We start from the raw sequence: 20798 nt of genomic DNA, 5'->3' as shown, positions 1-20798 counted from the left end.
AAACTGATTATGCCCACAGATTCTGCAGATGTGGGAGCTAAAAATAAATAAATACACACAGACACACACACACACACACACACAAACCGGGGCGGGGGGGAGAAGACATAACAACTACAATTCCTTGAAGTTGATACGACAAGCAAACAGAAAGGACATTGTTGGGTAGGAGGGAGGAGAGGGAGGAGGGAGGGAGGTTTCGGTAATGGGCCACAATAATCAACCACATTGTGTATCGACAAAATAAAATTAAAAAGAAAAAAAAAAGAAATTTAGACGGAGGACAGTGGTGACAGCTTGTCTCTGCTCTGTGACATCCAGGGCCTCAGCTGGAAGACTTGGAGGCTGAGGGCTAGAGGATACTGTTGGTCATTGGCTGGGCCCTCAATTTCTCTCCTCATGAGCCTCTCCATGTGTTCCATCCGCTGGGGCTGGTTTGGACTTGCTCACAGCATGGTGGCTGGGTTCTAAAGGAGGGCATCCCAAGCACGGGAGAGCCAGGCGGAGCCAGCCTCAGAAGTCACATAGCAGCACTTCCACCTCATTCTATACATCCAGGCAATGACAAAGTCCCACCCAGGATGAAGGAGGAGGACTCAGACTCCACCTGTTGATGGAAGTGTCCTGCTTCTAGAGGAGCATGGAAGACCAGAAATTTTGTAGTGGCCATTTGGGAAAAATTAAATCTGCTACATGCCCAGCACAAGCGTGCCAGTCCTGGGCCTCATGCCCTCAAATCCTCCCCTTTCTAACCTTCCTCTGCTCTGCTTTGTCTGCATATTTCCTGGTATCCAGCTGGGTTCAACAATGGAAGGCACTAGAAGGAGACTGGAGGACAGGAGGAAAGGAAAAGTCAGGGTATTTCTTTGCTTTGCTTTCTGCCTCAGTAGCTCGAGCTCCTCTGTGGCCCCAGATCCCAGCGGTCAGGCCCATGACAGCTCCAGCTTCTGCCTGCTGCCCCTGGCGCAGGGCTCCAGTGACCTGGCTCTTGCCTAAATCCCTCCAGCTTTAGGGGGCTAGAAACTCCCTGCAGCTGCTTATCTCTGAGTTGTCTCACCTTTTCCTGTTTGGCTTCTCAGTTTTTCTATCACATGTGTAAACAATTCTGTGCATTAAATTTCATCTGTTCAAGGTACCTAAAGTAGTTTCTGTTTTCTTGACTGGACTTTGACCAATAACACTAGCAAGGACCAGTGAGTGCTTGTAGGAGAGCAGAGAAGATCATGGAGTTTGTGTAGAAATCCTGGGATCAAGTCTGGGCCCCATCTGTCACTCAATTTGAATCACTTGGAAAAATTTTGTTCTCTTTGGTTCTAAAACAGCAGAATTAAATAAGATTCTTTGAGGCCCAAATGTTTATAGCCAGAATTTTCAATTTCCTCTTCAGACATTTAGAGTACTTTTCTGACTTTGATAACTCTTTATGTCCTTGAGTGTATTTTGGACCCACAGGGCCAGGAATCACAGAGCCAAGAATGTCGCCTCCAATGAACCCTACCTCCTGTTATTCGTGCCCTCATGTATCCCTTTCCTGACCAACAGGATGTTGTGTGAATGACGGAGTGTGGCTTCTGAGGCTGGATTACCAAAGACTTTGTGGCTTCTACCCTCTCTCTCATGGATCAACCTATCTGGGGGGAAGCCAGCTGTCATGCTGTGAAGACACTCGAGTAAGCCTCCTGCCAGTAGCTGTGCAAGTGAACCATCTTGGAAGTGAGTCCTTCGTCCCCAGTCAAGCCTTCAGATGACTGCAGTCCCAGCCAACATCCTGGCGACAAACTCAGGAGAGACCCTGAGCCAGAATCACCCAGCTAAGCAGCTCCTGAATTCTTAACCCACAGAAACAGTGAGGTAATAAATGTTTGTTGTCTTTTTAAGCCATTAATTTTTGGTGTAATTTGTTATGCAGCAATAGATAATGAATGCAGTACACTAACATCACATCCTAAGAGCAGCTCCAAGGACAGAAACTCTGCTGTTGACCCCACATCCAAGTATATTCCAGGCAGATGGAGCCAAACATTAGAAACCTATAAAAGTACTAGAAGAAAATACAAAATAATCATTTACACTATAGGGAAGAGAAAAGCTTTCCTACACAAGCCGTGAAATCCAGAAGTCATAGAAAAGATGAATAGATTTGACTACATAAAAGTAAAACCTTGTGTTTGAAAAAAGACAGCATAAACAATGTCTATGATAAATGACAAACTGAGAGAAGCAATGTGGAGAAGAAGGCAAAGGCAAACACCACCATGTACTAGGAGCAGGTTTTACTGGGGAATTTTTCAAGTAAGTGCTCAGCAAGATAAGGCACAGGACCCCGTTCTCTCATCAGCCCACAGAAAAACAGGGGCTGTGTTGGATGCACGGCAGGGCTGTGACCCACGGGAGGGGTCCTGCACCTCCCAACCTTGTTTGCTACCTTTTAATTATGTAAACTTGGTGTGGCTTTGCATGCAAGGAATAAATGGTCAAGACTTGGGGAAGAGCATGCTGGAGGAAGGGGCACCCTCGGCCCAATGCAAATGTGAAGGTTCAGTCACAGACACTCCGGCCAGGGGCACGGAGGGGCCCTGAGCTCCAGAAGGCAACATGAGAAGTGTTCTTAGAGTCATCATCGGACCATTCTGATTGTCACTCCCCAAAATGTTTTCAACGTACATTACAAACAAAACAAGAACATCTCCAATAAACCAAGTTTCTATAAATTAACTAGAAAAGAATAGTCCAACAAGCAAAATACAGGAATACAAATCACAGATGAAGCAGTAGAAAAGGCCCATGAACATATGAAAAAAACGTTCAATTTCACCCAATGATAGGGGTAATACAAAATTAAAAACAAAGTGAAATACCATTTTAACTTGTTCAATTGGCAGAAAAATTTAAACACTTGACAATAACCAGTGTTGGTGGAAGGGTAAACTTGTTCAGCATTTTTAAATTTTTTTTTTTTTTTTGGTGGTCAAATGATCCTTTAGTAAAATATTTTCCTTTGCACTTAACTAGCTGGGCACTCCAAGGCACCCCTGTTAATGTCATCTGTGATGTCATGAGGGTGGAGGCCATCAACACTGCAGCCCACAGACTAGGCAGTCCCCAGGATCTCATTAATGGTTCCAGAGAGTTCTCTCGCTAAAGATCTGTGCTGCATCTGTTGAGCAATGTTGACAATCTCATCAAAAGTGATATAAACAGTGTGTTTAATGTTTTTCTGTTTTTTTCTGTCTCTTGGTGGTTCCTTGAGGACTTTGATGATCAAGGCAGAGGCAGAAGGTAACACTTCAGTCTGAGCCTGTCTGTTCTGAATAGTCATTTTCACTGTAATCTTCAGATCCTTCAAGTCACCGGTTGCCTTGGTGATGTCATCACCAATCTTTTTTGGAGACAGACCCAGGGGGCTGATCTTGGGTACCAGGGCAGATGTGGCACCGACTTTGCCACCTGTGCACCTCAGGTACATGACTTTGATCTTGCTGGGGTCAAACTTAGATGGCTGGTGTTGGATGAACCTGGATTGGGGATGACTGAAGAAAGTTGCACCGTGGCTTCTTCTGAGCCAAAAGCCGAAAAGCAGTTCAGCATTTTTTAAAAAAGCAATTTGGCAACATATCCCACGACTGTATAAATCCTTTGTGCACAGTACTCCCTACAGAAATCAATATTTCAGAAACACACAAAAAGCTCAGGGAAACATGAACTCATTCATTCCAAAAATATTTATTGCATACTGTTCCAGGTGCTGGGGGCTGTTCCAGGTGCTGGGGATGTAGCAGTAAAGAAACAAGTCCCTGCTGACATCCTAATGGGGGAGACAGTCAAAAACCTGTGGGAAAATGAGGTGCCATTACACTCACCAGGGACACTACAAGTTAAAAGACCGACAGTGCCAAGTGTTGATAAGAATATGAGCAACTGGAACTCATACTTTGCTGGTAGGCATGTAAAACAATTTGTCAGTTTTCTATAAAGTTAAATATACACTTACCCTAGAGCCCAGTAGTAGCACTCTTACATATTTACCCAAGAGAAATGAAAACATATGTCCACAAAATCTTGTACATGAACATTCATAGCAGTTTTATTCATAATAGCTCCAAACTATCAACAACCCAAATGTTCATCAACAGGAGAATGAATTGACAAATTGTGACATATCCATACAATGGTATACTACTCAATGATAAAAACAAATTAACTATATAACACCAAGATCAATGGCTCTGATCCCCATACCAGCCAGTCACCAAAAAAAAAAAGAAAGAAAGAAAGAAAGAAAGAAATTAACTATACACACATGCAACAACATGGATGAACCTCAAAAATATTATGCTGAAATATTATGCAGTCACATAAGAGTGCATCCTATATGATTCCATTTATGTGAAATACCAGAAAAGACAAAAATTGATGTATAGAGACAAAGCAAATCAGTGCTTGCCTGGGGCTGGGGGTGGGAGGAGGGGATTGGCTGCAAGGTGGCACAGGGTAACTCTCTGGGGTGATGAAAATGTCCTATACTTTGATCATGGTGGTGTTTACATGGTTTATACTTGCAAAACTCATCAAACCGTACACTTGAAATGGGTACATTTTATTATATGTGAATTGTACATCAATAAAGATGATTAAAAGAAAAGGCATGGATAGATTTTTGCTATAGATGGCACAGTCCCACCCAAGAAACCTTCTGAAGACAACAGCATGAGTTCTTCCCTCAGGGCTTGCAAATAGGGCACCAAGTTCTGTGCTAGAATGTGTAAGAGACACTGAACTACACAGTCGCACAGATGAGGATGCACGGGGACATCTGTCAGGAAAGGCATGCACTCTCTATCAGGAACCAAGATAGTGTTTCAATCAGAGGAGGTAGATGTGAACTGAAATAGTACTGTTCTGTGATATTAGGGACTCATTGCCCTAAAGCTGAATCCAAGATTTAAGAAATAAACCTAATTATGTGTCATTCCATGACTCGTGTGCCTAATCAAAGTTGCTATTGTCCTGGTTACCTATTACTGCATGGTGTTCCCAAACCTAGTGGCTTAGTACAACAATTTATTATTATCTCTCAGAGTTCTGTGAGTGGACTGGGCTCAGCTGGTGGGTTTTCACTCTGGGTGTCTCACATGTTTGCAGTCAGCTGAGGCTAAGTCATCTGAACAATTAACCAAGCTGGACATCCAAGATCGCATACCCACAAGGCTGGCAGTTAATGTTGGTTGCTGGCTGGGAACTTAACTGAGGCTGTGAACTGGAGTGCCTTATATGTGGCCTTTCCATGTAGACAGGGCTTCTCATAGCATCATGGTTGGGTTCCAAGAGGGTGTGTCCCAAGAACAAGCATTCTAGTCGGCCCAGGTGGAAGCTGCAAAGCTTACTGTGACCTCGCCCTGAAAATCACACAGCATCACTTCCTCCTCGTTCTATCAGTCAAAATAGTCACAGAACCCACCCAGATTCAAGGGGTGGAGAAATAGTCTCTTCTACTTGATGGGGGCATAGCAGGTCACACTACAAAAAAGTGTGTGGGATATTGTTGCAACCATCTTCTGAAAATATAATCCATCTCAATTCTTATGTGAAACCTTTTGTCCTTGCTCTCCAATGTAGAATTTTAAAGTGGGCTCCAACAACTCTGACTAAGGACAAAGGTTTGGGAAAGGCAGGATTACATTGGTGGTCAGCCCAGTTATACATGTAATGTTACATACACACTGGGCCTTGTTATACGAGGCCCAGTATATGCACTAGTAGTATTACGCAGTACAGAAGTTAGTGTCCCCAAATAACTGTTTACTTTCCCTCTGCAGCCCTTAGAGTGCTTAGTAGTTTCTCTCTTACTCTGGGACAACTCCCTCCTTCTCCTCACTGTTCCCTAAGGATCAGTCTAATCCAAAAGATGTTTTTCTGGGCCACACCTGATTCTACCTTCCCAGCTCCCAGCATTTCAATCTCCACTCACTTCCATAGAGGCATTCACTATGTTTTGTACAGCTGGCCTGCAATGCTCTATTTCACCAATAGGTGGTAACTTAACATTTGACTTGGGTCTGTATTTTAGGGAAAGGGGATGAGGGATGGAGTTGGGGAGAAAGGAGGGTGGCAAAGGAAGTATCTAACATATTCCTGTGTCCCAGCTTGACATTTTCAAGTCTGCAGTTGTAATTGTTCTAAAATACCCTTTTTATCAGATTTTGAAGTTTGATGATACTGGCTTGCTCTCAAAGAAAGTACATCTATGAGGGCTGTACTGAATGTACTAGAGGGAGTCTTGATATAAGATGTCATCCAACATCCCAACTCCATTTGGAGCCAGTCGACAAACCGTAATAAATAAGCCACTCTGCCAAGGGCCCTCTATGAGGCCCTCAAAGTGGGTTGTGATAAGGATAGATGAAGTCCCTACTTTCAAGGCGCCTACAAGACTGATATGGTATAAGCAACTTAAATATGGCAACTGCGGGGCTCAGGTGTGGGGCAGTTGAAGACCATAATTGCCCTAGCAGGGGGGAGAAAGGGAGGGAGCAATGAGGGGGAGGGACAGGAAAAAAGCCAAGAGGAAACTGGTTGTTGATGCCCATGGGATACAGTTGGGCTAAGTGTCAGAGGAAATGGAGGGGAGGGGGACCCAAACACTGAAAAGAGTGTTGTAGAAAAAGACAGGCTTGACTTGAATAGAGGCTGCAGACCCTAATTTCAAATTATAAGATGTTAGTACCAGCAGGAATCCCAGAGACCACCCAGCCCAAAGCTAACAACCGGTAGGGCCACCATCAGTAGAGGCATGCCTGGACCAGAATGCACTGCCCTGACTTCCACATTAGGGTTCTCTCCAAGTGTTGAGCGAGGATGATGTAACACAGGCAAAGAAAACAAGTTATTAGTCAAAATTTCCAAGAGTCAATAACCTCTTTTCTTTTTTCATCAAGTCCAACTCAGTCTGCCAACTCCATGTGTGACCTCAGGGAGGTTGCTGCTCCTCTCTGAGCTTCATTTCCTTATCTTATCAGGCACTTACTGTATGCCTTGCACTGTTCTTGATGCATTATATATGTTAATTCATTTAGTCTGTACCTACGGTCCTATGAGGTAGGTACAATTATCACCATCCCCATTTTACAGATGAGGAAACTGAGGCAGAGGTTAGTAGCTCATGCAAGGTTACACAGCTAGTAAGTGGTGGAGTCAGTTTCAAATTGGAGTTGTGTGGTTCCAAATCTGTGCTCCTAACCACTAGGCAATCCTGCTTCCCAGCTGGCAGGGTGGGACAAGATGCCCTCCAGGGTCCCTTCCAGCACCCACATGTTAAGGTTCTACCTAAATTCTCTTAGGTAGTGAAGACAAGGGTGAAAGACAGAGGCCACCCACAGCCCACTTACCTATTGAAACGTCAACGGCAATTTCTTCAAGTCCCTAAGAAAATACTCCTTGAATGGCCATGTACCCTTCTGCTTTTTGGCACATTTTGCAACTGTAGATAGCATGGAAGAGGGCAATACACACGATCGGCATCCTGAGAAGAGAGAAGAGACAGAACTTGCTGCTTTCAATCCGTCCCTCTCTGTTGCTTTTTCTCTCCGTGTCTGTGCATTTGCACAAAGGGCCTCCTTTTCCGAATGTGATTTTTAAACTGCAGCAGAGAGAAAGCAAAATAAACACAGAATGATCGGCCGAGGGCCTGCACTTTCTATTCCCTGGTTACAAAGTAAAATTAGCTAGCTGGTGGCCAGGGCTGGGAGATTTATTTTGGTCTAAAGTCAACCCACAGATTAACAATATTGGCAGGAACTATATAGGAGGGGAAAATATTTTGGACAAGGCTGCCTATATTTGCAGATACATCATCTCCCTCTATGCAGTGGCCAAGGTTAAAAAGAATGGGAGTCAGGAACAGGCTGCCTTGTCTCCTTCCCATGAACAGTCATTGTCCCCTGCATGATGTCAACTCACACCCTCTGAAAGCAGTTGTGCCATGCTCTGTGGGACCAAGGAAAGCACACTCCAGATCTGGAGAAGAGGGGCTTGCTCATCTTTTCTTTCTCTTTTCTTCCAAGCCCACATTCCATTCCAAGGGTAATTCTCAAGGAACAGCTATTTCTGGACTCTCAAGGACTAGCAAAGGGTAGTGTCAGAAAAAATTATCCCAAATTGCAAATAGGCAAAAGAGATTATTGGGTGTTCTTCCAATGCAAAGCTGGGCTTGCACTTCTGATCAATTTCCTATTGACTGGGCTATTCTACAACCCCCAAAAGGGGCAGAGGTTAACTTTTAGATTTTTGTCTGGTAGAGATGCAAATAATTTCTAACCCAGCCATCTCATCCTAACCTTCTTTTATTAAATTGCCTGTAAGTACCTAGCTCCTCACATTCTCTTTAGGACCAGTTTTAACATCTTATAGGTTCCCTCATTAATTAATGAATTAAATCAAAGTTTTGACATGTGGTTATTTTATATTTGCATGAGAGCCAAGTTTTTTAACCCTTTGAAAATTCTACTGTCTTCATCTGTTTTGTGCTGCTATAAGAAAATACCACAGGTTGGGTAATTTATAAGGAAAATAAATCTATTTCTCACAGTTCTGGAGACTAGAAAGTCTAGTATCAAGGTGCTGGCATCTGGAGAGGGCCTTCTTGCTGTGTCATCACAGGGTGGAAGGGCAAAGAGAGGGCAAGTGAGAGGAAGAGATTGAACTCACAGCCTCAAGCCCTTTAATAATTAGCATTAATCTGTTCATGATTAACGGTCATGAGGGTGGAGCCCTCATGACCTAAACACCTCTCATTAGGCACCCCCCAATAGTGTTCCACTGGGGATTAAGTTTTTAGCACATGCTTTTTGGGGGACACATTCAAACCATAGCATCTACTTTAATAATGAAATACTTGTATCCATTGACATGACATTTTTCTCTGGCCTTGTCATCCCAACTCAAGTCCATGGACCAATATTCCATACTCCTCAGGATGAACTCCAGACACAGAGAGCAGGCGGGAACCCCTGCCCCCTTCATGAAGCTGGGGCTGCGCATGAGACTCATGCCCCTTGACCCACTCATCTCCACCCTTCACTGGAGAGTGCTGAGCCTTCAAGGAACAGCCACCAGTAGAGAAAAGTTTCCAGAACACACATGAGTCACAAGCCCTCTTCTCTCTTTTAGATGCTCATGAGCTTGGACAAAGTAAGTCATCAATTCTTTGAGGAAGATTTCTCATCCTTAAAATGGGAGTAGTCATTTCCACACTACATATTTCACAGGGGGGTTCTAAAGTACTTCACAAACTTTAATATGCATACGAGTCACCTGAGGATCTTCTTAAAATATAGATGCAGATTCAGTAGGTCTGGGGTGGGGCCTGAGGGTCTGCTTTCTAACAGCCTCCTGGGTGCTGCTGCTGCTGCCAAGCAGGCCCTACTTTGAGTAGCAAGGCTCTGAGGCTCATGTGAGAGCTTTCCCTTTGAAAACCACAGGGAACAGCATAAATACACTGAGAGGCCTTTGGGACTTATGATTTACACTTAGGACTTCACTCTCACAAGGCAGCGGGCCACAGGTCTGAATAAATACCAGGAACCGCCATCTCCTAAGCCTACAGTGTGCCCTGCAGGGTACTCTAAGCCCATTACACGCCTGATCTCACTTAATCCTCACAACCAGCCCACGAGAGAAGGAACTATTGTAATCCTGATTTTACGAGAAAGGAAACTGAGGCCCAGAGAGGTGGAGCAAACAGCCCAGCACCAGTCACACAGCAGTGCTGACCTTCGCAGCCACTTCTAACTAAGCTCTAACCACATTACCACACAGCTTCCTCCCTCCACCACAGCCTCCCAGGGCTGGACTCCTTGGCCAAATCTGTAGGGGATTTTGAAAGGAAAAGGGGAGAACTTTCCTCCTTACCATGTGGCTTCCATTTCCTTTGTGTTCCCTGGAAAATTCCTGCACCCTCCTCCACTGCAACTGCCAGAGGTAAGGAGGGAGGGACTTCCTACTAATTCCAGAGTAGACAAATGGCCCTTGAGAACCTACTGTTTGCAGAACTTTGTCCTTGGAGAAATTCAAAGAATCAAAATAGATCCCTGCTATCAAGGAGATTATACTCCAAAAGAGAAGCTATTATGTATATATACATTACTGCAACACAAATTTAGATTACCACTGCCAGGCCTTTTGTTTTGGGAACGCATCTCTCCTCTGCTCAGGGCCACTGTTTGTCAGCAGCACTTTCGGTCTGGGAAGACCAACCTTCCAAACTTTTTTTAACGGACTGAGAGTTGGGGGAGGACAAGCAGGTAACAGATGGGGTGGGACTGAGTGGGGGGGAAGGGAGGAGAGTGAGACAATTAGCGTCTGTTTCCGTTGAGGTGTGTCTCCCAGGGACCCAGGGACTGGGTGCTCCTTTGCCAAATGTAAATATCAAACCAATAAATGCTAATGTAGCATGAAAAAGTGCTGATTTGGGAGAAAGTTCCAATCACTTAAAGAGCTTGTCGCAGAAAGCACTTAGGTGTTCTGGAGGCAAGGGGAGCTAGGGGAGGAATTAAGAGGATGGAATTCCTAGCTCCTTTTTGGATCCTGGTACTATCCTGGCCACCCATTCCTGGAAGAGAAAACCAGCAAAGGGATGTGGCAGCAGGGAAGGAGGCCCAAGCCATGCGGAAGGGGCGATAAACAAGACAAAACCGGGAAAGTGAGGTCAAGCCCCTGAACATCTGGCACCAGAAAAGGGAGACAGCAAAGAGCCCTGATATCAAGATCTCTCTGAACTTGACACTTACCTTGATGGGCCTTTGCCCAAGATCCTTGTCATCATGATGGGCTTCCTGAACTCGGCTCCAGTCTGCCTTCAGGGACGCGTTTCTGATTGACGACTCTGATCTCTCTGTCCCTCCCCCCCACTTCCACCCCACCATACACCCACACTTGTAACACTTCTATCAGGATTGCCCACCCAAAAAATAACAGAGCTGCTTGCAACCTCACCTCAAAACTACCATACCCACCCACCTCACAGAGGCCCGGGAGGAACACTGCAAAAACTTGTGAACTTCAGTCAGTATAGGTGGCTGTGAAGGGAGCAGGGAAGTGTGTTGGAGAGAAGCCTTGACTGGAAGTTGGGACAACTGGGTTCCAGGCCTTGCTCTGCCACTCCTTGGCCTGAGAGAAGATACTGGACCTCTCTGAGCCTTGAGGCCTCGGTTGCTTCATCTGTAGAATGGAGACAACAATTCCCACTGGGCCAATTCAATAAGAGAAAGTTATATGTGCCAGTGCTTGGTAACCTGCAAATCCAGAGGGTCATTAGTGCGTGTTTCTCGGCAGGCTAGGTGGCCTGGGAGACAAGCAGCAGTGAGGGCTTCACCCCAGACAGGCTGCAGCCAGACCTCTTGAGTGAACGCCATCATGGCCCAAACTTTGCTGGACCCCAAGCTTTCTGGGGTCTCTTCCTGGTTCCACAACACTGAGCAAACCCCTTAAGCCTCCTTACAGCACTGTTGCCTCCAAACATTCAGAGGGAAAACCATTCACCCACCATCCTCACCTCCTCCCGTCTGATCTAATATCTGGGCATCTAATCTGGTCAAGTTTACATCTAAATATCTCTGGAACTCACCTCTCCCCTTCCCTTTCATCCCCTTCCCAGGGTTGTGGCCTTGGTTCAGACCCTCGTGAGTTTTGCCCAGACACTTGCAGGCTCCCTGTTTCATTTTCTCCACCCCAGCCCCATCTTCGTCCTTGTGCTGCCTCAGTTATCCCACTGCCCCATGATTGGGCTTTATCCCTGTGTTCTTGCCCTCACAGCCCAGCCCTTCTGCTCAACAGCCCCAGAACCTGCTCCATACCTTCCCGCCTCAGGGCCTTTGCACATGCTACTTCACCAGAACAGCAACTTTGCCCAGCCCTTCTTGGCTCAGCTGGAACACTGGGCCCCTTGGCCACCCTCAGCTCCTTCCCACACATTCCTCCCTTTCTCGGGGCTGCACAGCTCTCTGCCTTGTAGGACAGTTATCCGGGTTTCCATGAACGTGGACTCTCTTAGAATGCACTCAAAAGCCCAAGGCTGAGCTGTGGAAGGACAACCTCTGATAAGGAGGGGCAGCTGGGCCTGAGATTCGGCAGGCCTGAGTTTTCTCTTTCCCACAAGGTTCTCCCACCAAGAGGTGTACGGATCTTCTTTAAAACCTCGAGGCCACGGGTTCGGATCCTATATAGGACTGGCTGGTGCATTCACTGGCTGAGTGCCGGTCACGAAAAAGGACAAAAAAAAAAAAAAAAAAACCTCGAGGCCACTGCCAACATAGGCAGAGCCACAGAAATCCTCATAGAAAAATGTAAAGGAACTAGGACAGAATGCCTAAAGCAGTTCTCAGTCTTTCAAACCTCATGGAATGCTCTGAGCCAGACATTAGGCTGGGCTCTGAAGATTTAGCAGGGATTGAGACACACCCAGATTCTGCCCTCATGGAGAAACCCTGCTCTAGAGGATGCCAGCCACCATGCCATGAGGACACTCAAGCAGCCCTGTGGAGAGCCCCCATGGACAGAACCAAGGCCCCCAGCCAACAGCCAACACCAAGTTGCCAGCCGTGTGAGGGAACCCGCTTGGGAGTGGATGCTCCAGCCCCAGCTAAACCTTCAGTCATCTGAAGCATTGTCTAACAAAGATGCCTCTGTCGGATGCCAGGGGCCCAAATTTCCCCACCCCCACTACTCCCACCCATCAAAGACAAAAGTCTTGAGAAACTGGTGTACATAGCAGACTGTATTTTTCAAGAATGGCTGTAACAATATCATCTATCCCACATGCTCTTCTACAATGTGACATTGACATTCCCCATTGAGAGACAAGGTCTGTGTCCCCTTCCCTTGAATCCAGGTAGGCTTACGACTGCTTCAATCAATACAGTGGAAGTAAGATCGAGTGACTCCCAAGGCCAAGTTATAAAAACCCATGCAGCTTCCTCCTCGTTTGCTGGAATAATTATACTTGAAGCCCTTTGTCACCGTGCAAGAAGTCCCACTATGCTAGGGCCACCATGCTGTGAAGAAGCCTAAGCTACATAGAGTGGCCACCTGTCGACTCTTCAGTCCACAGTTCAAGTCTTTGAGTCCTCCCTGCCCAGGGACCAGACATGTAAATGATGGAACCTTCAGATGACTCCAGCCCCCAGCCATCACATCATCACTGGTCTCTGAGTCTTTCCAGCTGAGGCCCCAGACATGGTGGGCACAGACAAGCCATCACCCACTGTGCCCTGCCTAAACTCCTGACCCAGGGAGTCCATGAGCATATTAAATGGTTGTTTGAAGTCACTAAATTTTGGAGTGATTTGTTATGTAGCAATAGTAACGGAAACAAGGTGCCACAAGATGGTAGATGGAAGGTTGGGTCAGCTGGTGGGTGGGTCAGCCCCCCACAATTCAGACCTGCCGCAGCTGCTTCTCAGCTCTGAAACTCAGGAACCTCCCCCACCCCCATACGACTTTCCCCAGTTACCACTGAGACCTGAAACCATATCATTCTTTCTCCTTGTGATTCTCGCCCCCTGATATTAACTCCCTCAGTCACCTCCTGCACTGAATAAGGCTGACCTGTATAACCAGTAGGATATTGTTGAAATGATGAAGAGAGACTTTGAGCTTAGGTGATAAAAGACATTGTGGGTTCAGCCTGGCTCTCTTTTGAATCACTTGCTCAGGGGGAAGCCAGCTACCAAGTCGTGGTATACTCAAGCAGCCCCATTGGAAGGACCAATATGACAAGGAACCCAGCCCTCCTGCCAATAGCCAGCACCATTTCAGCAGCCATACGAGGGAGCTACCTTAAAAGTGGATCCTCCAGCCCCAGTAAAGCTTTCAGATGACTATTGGCAGTCCCAGCCAACGTGCTGGCCGTAATCTCCTGAGAGACCCCAAGCCAGGACCACCCAGCTGAGCCACTCTCAAATTCCTGACTCTCAGAAACTGTGAGATAATAAATGTTTATTGTTTTAAGTTACTAAGTTTGGGGGTAATTTGTTATTCCCTGTCCCTATGTTAAACAATACTGGGACCAGGCATACTTTCCTGTCCTATGTTTAAATAATACTGAGAACAAGCAAAAATAACTTAGCTACTTACCCTAAGAAATACTTGCTTCTGGAAGATAAGGCTGAACCAACTAAAATAGCTTGTTATCAAGACCAACAGCTAGCTCATCAAGACTTACTACAAGACCTTTGCCTGGCTGTGTTCACAACCCAAAGCTATTTTGTCATAAACTCTCCCCAGTCCCAGTCATTCTCTTGCCTTGAAAGACCCAACTTAAAAATCACCCAGTCTGGGCTCTAAAATACCCTTCCCCAATTTCCCTACTTTGAGACATGAGTACTGTTAAGGAGGTATTCTTTCTTACTGAGTAGTTCTAAGCTCTGCTTAATTTAGAAGTTTTCCTGATGGTCTTTTTTGGGGAATTGATAGTCGACACCATACATCCCCCAAACTGGGGCTTTCATTCTTAGGTTTTACTTGATCATCTGTCCCTGTGCTATCCAATATGGCAGCCACTAGCCATATTGTTTATATAAATCAAAGTTAAGCAAAAGTAAAATTCAGCACCTCAGTCACACTGGTCACATCTGAAGTGCTCATTAGCCACAAGTGACTAGCAGCTCCCCTATTGGATGGTGCAGACATAGAACATTTCCATCCTCAAGAAAGTTCTGTCAGACAGTGCTGTTCTAGGGGAAAGTGGGTCATTTGCTTCAGAGAATAGCTGCCCCTGAGGAAACTCACAGAAGCAGACAAGTTGGGGGCTGGCCACAAAGTGGGGGCAAAGTGTATTGCCACACTGGCTCCTTGAGAGCCCACAGGCACGACTCTGCCAGGCAGGCCCTTGCCTCTGTGGCCTGCAGGAAACCATCAAGCTTTAGAGCCACAGCTCACACAGGCATGCTGACTTCTGGGACTGCACGTGACTTTGCAGAGCAAGCCCTGGCTCAGCTGGGAAGGAAGATAGATGACCCACAGTCACACCCCACCTCCCTCGCCAACTCACTGGCCTGCAGCTGGGCTTGTTTTCTGGTTTCAGGTCTCACAGTGGCCTGCCTGCTGGCCTTCACAACCTCCTAGTCCAGTCTCTCCTTGATCCTTGTCATCCCCCAGGTTGGGGTCCTGGAGAGAAGTCTGAGAAGAAACCGTGGCTTCGGATGTGGCATTCACAGAACCAGAACTGGGCTTAAGGGTGCATTAGAGATTAATCAGATCATCCAATTCTTTTTCCTTTTCTTTTTTTGGCTTTGAGAATTTTTATTTCTTCCATGGTAACTCCTCCTAGTTGGGAATGTCATTTAAAATAATTCTGTCTTTAAAACTGTGGGATGAGGGGAAGGAAAATGTCACCTCCAACCAGGTCCTCACCATGCAAATCAAGGACATTTCAAAATGCTGGCAATCTGCTAGGGGACTTCAAAGGTGCCCAGGTCCAATTACACTTCATTTGGGGTGTGAATTGAGGAACTCTGGGGGAGATGGCCGGGGTGGAACGTGTCAGGGTCGATACTGTGGTAATGAACCTAGGCCTTTGTTCCTGGGAGCCCAGCTGCTGACAAGTGGGCTGTTTCCTGAAGGGCGGAGGTGCTCTGTGTCTCCCGCCAGGTGCAGGAAACAGGGTAGAGCCTGTAGCTGCCATAAAAGAAAAAAATCACTTTAGGGTGGGCTTTTATTTTTCTTTGCTTTTAAAAAGCAAAGGTTTACCACAATTTAAAAAAAAAAAAAAAAAGGGAGGGGGTCCTGAAGCCTAGGTCAACATCTAAATCCTCTCACATCCTAGAGAGAGCCAAGGCACCCACAATTTGGTTGAACTGGGGTCTGGGAAATTAACTTTATCTAATCTATGGCTTAGGGGCCACCTTGATTTCTGTGGCCCAGTATGTTTGTTTGGATGAGCATGGGAAAAGACCTGAAGGGGGAGATCCTTAACAGTCATTCTTGAAAGCTTAAAAAAAAATTTTTTTTTAAATGATTTTGGTTTTGCTAACTAGTTAGAATGGAACTGACTGGCTGTTACTGATTTTGGAAACTCAGCCCTCGTGGGCAAGGTTGATGGCTTAAGGGCAGTCAAGAATGATTCATTCAAGTTCTTCTACTCCAAAAATCCCCTCAAAAAGACATGGCATATTCAGAAACCTCAGACAAGACTAGGTAGGAGCAGTTCCGTGGGGTAGATTCTTAGCAGGGTGTGTAAGAGCAATCAATCTGCTGCAAGTGGGAGAATTGAGATCAAAAGCTGGTCTCTCCCGCTTGCTGGGATGCTTATGCAATTCATTATTTTATGTCCTTGGTTTCTTTTTTTCAAATGCAGATACCCCAAGAAAGGTAACACCTTCAGTTACTCGCACCTTAGTGCAAATGCATTTATCAGAAACGTTTTAAATGGCAGTGGAATCTGGGTAAGGCTGCCTGTGAGCAAGGAATAAAAAGCACAGATGCTAGAGCCATGTCCCGGAACTCAGTTTTCTTGGTTGGAGCCTTAGCATCAATATTATTTTTTAAAGCTCCCTGGCTGATATCAATATGAAGCCAAGTTGAGAATCCCCCCTCCCCCAGAGGATAGAGACTGAAAGAGGATAGAGGGCTGGGGTGGAAAAGACAAAAGAAAAAGTTTCTTTAATGAAAGACCCAAGTTTGAGTCCTGGCATGATCCTGGTAGAGCTATTCATCCCCTCTGAACTTCATTTTCTTCATCTGTTAAATGTAGATAATAAGCTTAACAAACGTCATAATCTTAATAAACATTGTCTGTTAAATGGAGATAAATTTAATAAACAGTGGCTCTTGAACTTGAACTTGAATGGGCATCAGAATCACCTGGAGGGCTTGTTAAAAACACAGATTCCCAGGCTCCACCCCACACCCAAAGATTCTAAGTCTGGGTGAACCCCCCAAATCTGCATGTCTAACAAGGTCCCCGGCGCTGCTGCTGCTGCTGCTGCTGCTGGTCCAGGGCCAGGCTTTGAGATCCACTCACACCGCAGGCAATTGAGCTGGTTATTACTAGCTCACAAATTTAATCTACGCCAAGCCTGAAACCAAAGGTAACACCGCTTGTCTCCTGAAAAGGGTTCAAGAGCCAAATTGAACTTGTACATAAATATTCACATCATTTTAGCGTTTTGCTGTGATATCACCTACATTTGAACCTGAGGCCTGAAGCCACCAATAGGCCACCACAGAGAACACTGCTCGGAAAGTAGAATTGTGCTAAGGCCACAGGGAGGCCACATTTTAAGCAATAACCCCTATACCCTTCCTCCAAAAAAAACCAGTATTCCTGCCCTATGTCATCCCAAGGAATCCTGGCCTGGTCTTTCTGGAGCCGGTTGGGCTGGGACAAGGTCACTTTTTAAAAGCAAGTGTGCCCGAGGGGATGGGCCTGGCCTTATGGAGAACAGTTTACACTGTGAAACCCTGAGGGGGTGGGCAGGGGGCACATTTCTAAAATGCTCCAGTCTTTCAGCTGATGCTCAGAGCAGGGCTAGCCTAGGCAAGAATTTGAAGTGGAAAGATCACCACTCCACTTTTCCACTCCAGCCACCCATCCCGCTTCTCCTGTCCCAGTGCCCAGCCTCCGTGGTCTCCAGCCTGCCTTTGCTGCCTCTCTCTGCCCCAGGCTTCCCCCACCTCCTCCTGTCAAAAGGTTGCAGCTTCAGCTTCCACAGTAACAGTGACAAGATGATAAAAGAACCCAATCTTCCTGTATTTGGGGGTGGTAGGTTGAGGCACTTACCATGAATCTTAGCATTTTCCCTGGGGAATCTCAAATGGGGGCATTTCAGGTACAGAGATTCATAGGGGATACTGTAAGCCATGGAGGGTCTCCAGGACCAAAGTAAGAGCCAGATCATGTCAGCTTAGCTCCAGGAGTCCCTCCACTGAGAAAAGAGAAATTGAACAAAGAGATTAGAACTCTTGCATCTTCCACTTGAGGGTCTCTCACCCAAAGTTCCAGTCACCAATAGCTTGGCCTCTAAGGCAAGCCTGGATGGATCCCTCCCAGGTTTGCCCTAGGGACTCAAAGGAGGCTGTGCTTTTATCAAAAACTTGGGGGGGGGGGGTGTCAAAAAGGAACAAAGCATGAAGAACCTGGGATATACCAAATCATTCTGGCTCATCAGGGCCTCACACCCATCTGACCACAGCTAGGACACATCCCCTTCTCCCTGGACCCTGTAGTCTGAGCCACCTGTGATGTCACCCTCCAAAATGGTGTCAATTGGAGAGTACCTGCTTCCCTAGGCTTTAGGCTTTGGGGGCCCAAATTATCACAACCTGAAGTTATTATTTTTAAATCATTAATTGTGTCATCTGTTAAAATATTATAAGCTCCACAGGGCAGTCACTGGCAGTCTTCACTGTTAAAGCGCCAGCCCTAGCCCAGTTGTTGGAACATCTTGATTGGATATACAGGTGGATAGGTGAGTGGGTAGATGGATACAAGTAAGGATGGATGGATGAATGGATTAGATGGGTGAGAGGATGGATGGGTGGATGGACTAGCTGCCACACAGTACCAAAGAACTTCTCCTGTAAATACCATAACACCTAGACCAGCTGTTCTCAAACCTTTAGGTCTTGGGACCACTTTACTTTTTTATTTATTATTGAGGACTCCAAAAAGCTTTTATTTATATCAGCTATGTCTATCAATATTTCCCATATTAAAAATGAAAACAGATTTTTAAAATATTTATATATTAATTGATATAAAAATAACAATAAAAAATTTAGTACATGTGTGGTAGGCAGCCTCTAAGATGGTGTCCAATAACCCCCACCTTCTGTCATTCATCTTCTTGAGTAACCCTCTCCCCTTGAATGCGAGCTGGACTTATAGACCCATTCCTAATAGACAGAACAGGATATCTATTGTCCTATCGGGATGTCGTTTCCAAAATTAGGTTATAAAAAGACTGTGGCTTCTGTCTTGGGTGCTCTCTTTTACTCTCTCTGGGGGAAGCCAGCTGCCTTGTCATGAGGCAGCCCATGGAGAGGCCTACCTGGAGAGGAATCAAGGTCTGCCAACAGCCACATGAATGAACTTGGAGGTGGATCCTTCCCTGGTTGAGCTTCCAGATGACTGTAGCCCTGGGCCACACCTTGATTACAGTTTCCTGAGACACCTTGAGCCAGAACCACTCATCTAAGCTACTTCCAGATTCCTGACCCACAGAAACTGTGTGAGATATGAATGTTAGTTGTTTTCAGCCACAAAGTTTGGGTATAATTATCCATAACAATGGATAACTAATATACATGGTAACACCAACACACAATTTTATGAAAAAATAAAGATATTTTCCAAAACAAAAAAAAAAATTTAGGGAGAAAAGTGGCATCGGTTTACATTTTTATAAACCTCTTTAATATCTGGCTTGATAGAAGACAACTGCTTTCTCATAGCTGTTTTGGCATTCCATCTGTTGTGATATGTTGCTTTGGTTGTAGAAAGTCCAGCCTCATGGAGCTTTGCGGTTAGAAAAGACAACGGTCTGAAAAGGTCTTGGTGAAACCACAGGGATCCTTGGACCACTTTGGGAACTGCTGACCTAGACAATCATAGCCCCCAAAGATTCTGACTCTAGGGCCCTCATACCCAATCTTGGTTTCCTGTTTGGGACAGTTGCCATTTCTCCAGGTGCTGGAGTGACTGAGTGGTGACTGACACCAGCCAGGAGGTCTTGTCCCCTGCCAGAAGGGATCAGGCTCTCCTCCGAGGTCTAACAGCGGAAGACACCAATGAACAAATCCCCAATCTTGGCTGTGTCATGCCCCAGATGTCACACGGAGGGGAAAGGGTGCCCCACCTCTGAGACCCAAAGGGAACGTTGAAGCATGTGCGGCGGGGAAGGGCAGGGGGCTTGTTCTACGCAGTGAGGGCCTGTGGTTTGCCGGATCCTCAGGCATATCCCGCTCTTTGCCCCTTTCCTGTGCGCCTCCCACTCCCCACTCCACTGCTTTTCCTCCTCCCCCCACCCCCACCCCGTAAAGTTTAGGGCCTGTTTTCAGCCAGCGCCAGTCTAATTTTCGCTGCCTAGTTGGTCAGAGAAATGCACGCAGCTGTAGCAAAGAATAAAAATAGCCTCCTCCGTGACCAATTTCTTCCCACTTCCCTTTCTCTCTCCATGCTCGCCTCCCCCTCTGTCCCCACCTTCTGTGGGGGCAGGAAGGTCCCTGGAGGGTGCCAGCACCATTGAGATATGCCAGGCGCCCTGGCTTCCCTCCCAAGCAGCACATGTTCCTGGTTCTATTTTGCTGTGGCCCCCGCAGGCTGGCACGCACCGGCTTCCCAGGGGACAGAGCATTGTCAGATGGGTACCTGCGGGCCCAGCATTCCTCCGCCTCGCCGGGCAGCCTCCCTCTCCCGCACACAGCGCCACAGACATCTGCAGCGCTCGGATCTGGGGGACCCAGCCTCTCCCGGGGCCAGCCAAAGAGCGGCCCGCGAGCGTTGCGGATCTTCTGGCACCTTAGAGGTTAAAGGAGAAGCCGCCAGCTGGAAGGAAAGACGCCCCGGTGCTATGCGCAGAGGCTCCAGGCGGTGTCCCCAGCGTCCCGGGCTTCCCCTGCGCCGGGCGACTGCGCGTCCCGGAGGCGTCCGCGGCCGAAGATGGTATCTGAAAGTGGGCATTCGTCTTTCTAGTTTGGAAGCAGGAGCAGACGATCAAACCTGCAGCAGCTCACCTCCCCGACGCCAAGGTCTCGCCTGCCTCGGGCGAGGGAGCGTTTCTAAAAACGTCCACAGCCCGCGCCAC

General features: G+C 46.6%; 1 protein-coding gene and 1 long non-coding RNA gene across 3 annotated transcripts; both read right to left on the bottom strand.

Moving 5' to 3' along the window:
* Positions 1-3091: 3091 nt before the first annotated feature.
* LOC134367746 (large ribosomal subunit protein uL11-like) lies at positions 3092-3466 on the bottom strand. Its single transcript, XM_063084465.1, has one exon. It carries the CDS (start codon positions 3464-3466, stop codon positions 3092-3094), a length of 375 nt encoding a protein of 124 aa, XP_062940535.1.
* Positions 3467-13583: 10117 nt separating this feature from the next.
* LOC134367349 (uncharacterized) lies at positions 13584-20492 on the bottom strand. 2 transcript variants are annotated; one of them, XR_010022407.1, is made up of 4 exons: positions 20363-20492; positions 19044-19219; positions 17774-17918; positions 13584-15669 (listed from the first exon to the last, which is right to left on the bottom strand). It is a non-coding gene; the product is annotated as an uncharacterized LOC134367349 (long non-coding RNA). The 2 variants fall into 2 exon arrangements; XR_010022408.1 differs by lacking the exon at positions 20363-20492 and adding an exon at positions 19391-19500.
* Positions 20493-20798: the final 306 nt, after the last annotated feature.

This window comes from Cynocephalus volans, chromosome X (genome assembly GCF_027409185.1).
Source record: "Cynocephalus volans isolate mCynVol1 chromosome X, mCynVol1.pri, whole genome shotgun sequence".
NCBI lineage: Eukaryota > Metazoa > Chordata > Mammalia > Dermoptera > Cynocephalidae > Cynocephalus > Cynocephalus volans.
Note: the sequence above shows the minus strand (reverse complement) of the source record. Positions and strands in the feature narration are given on the sequence as shown.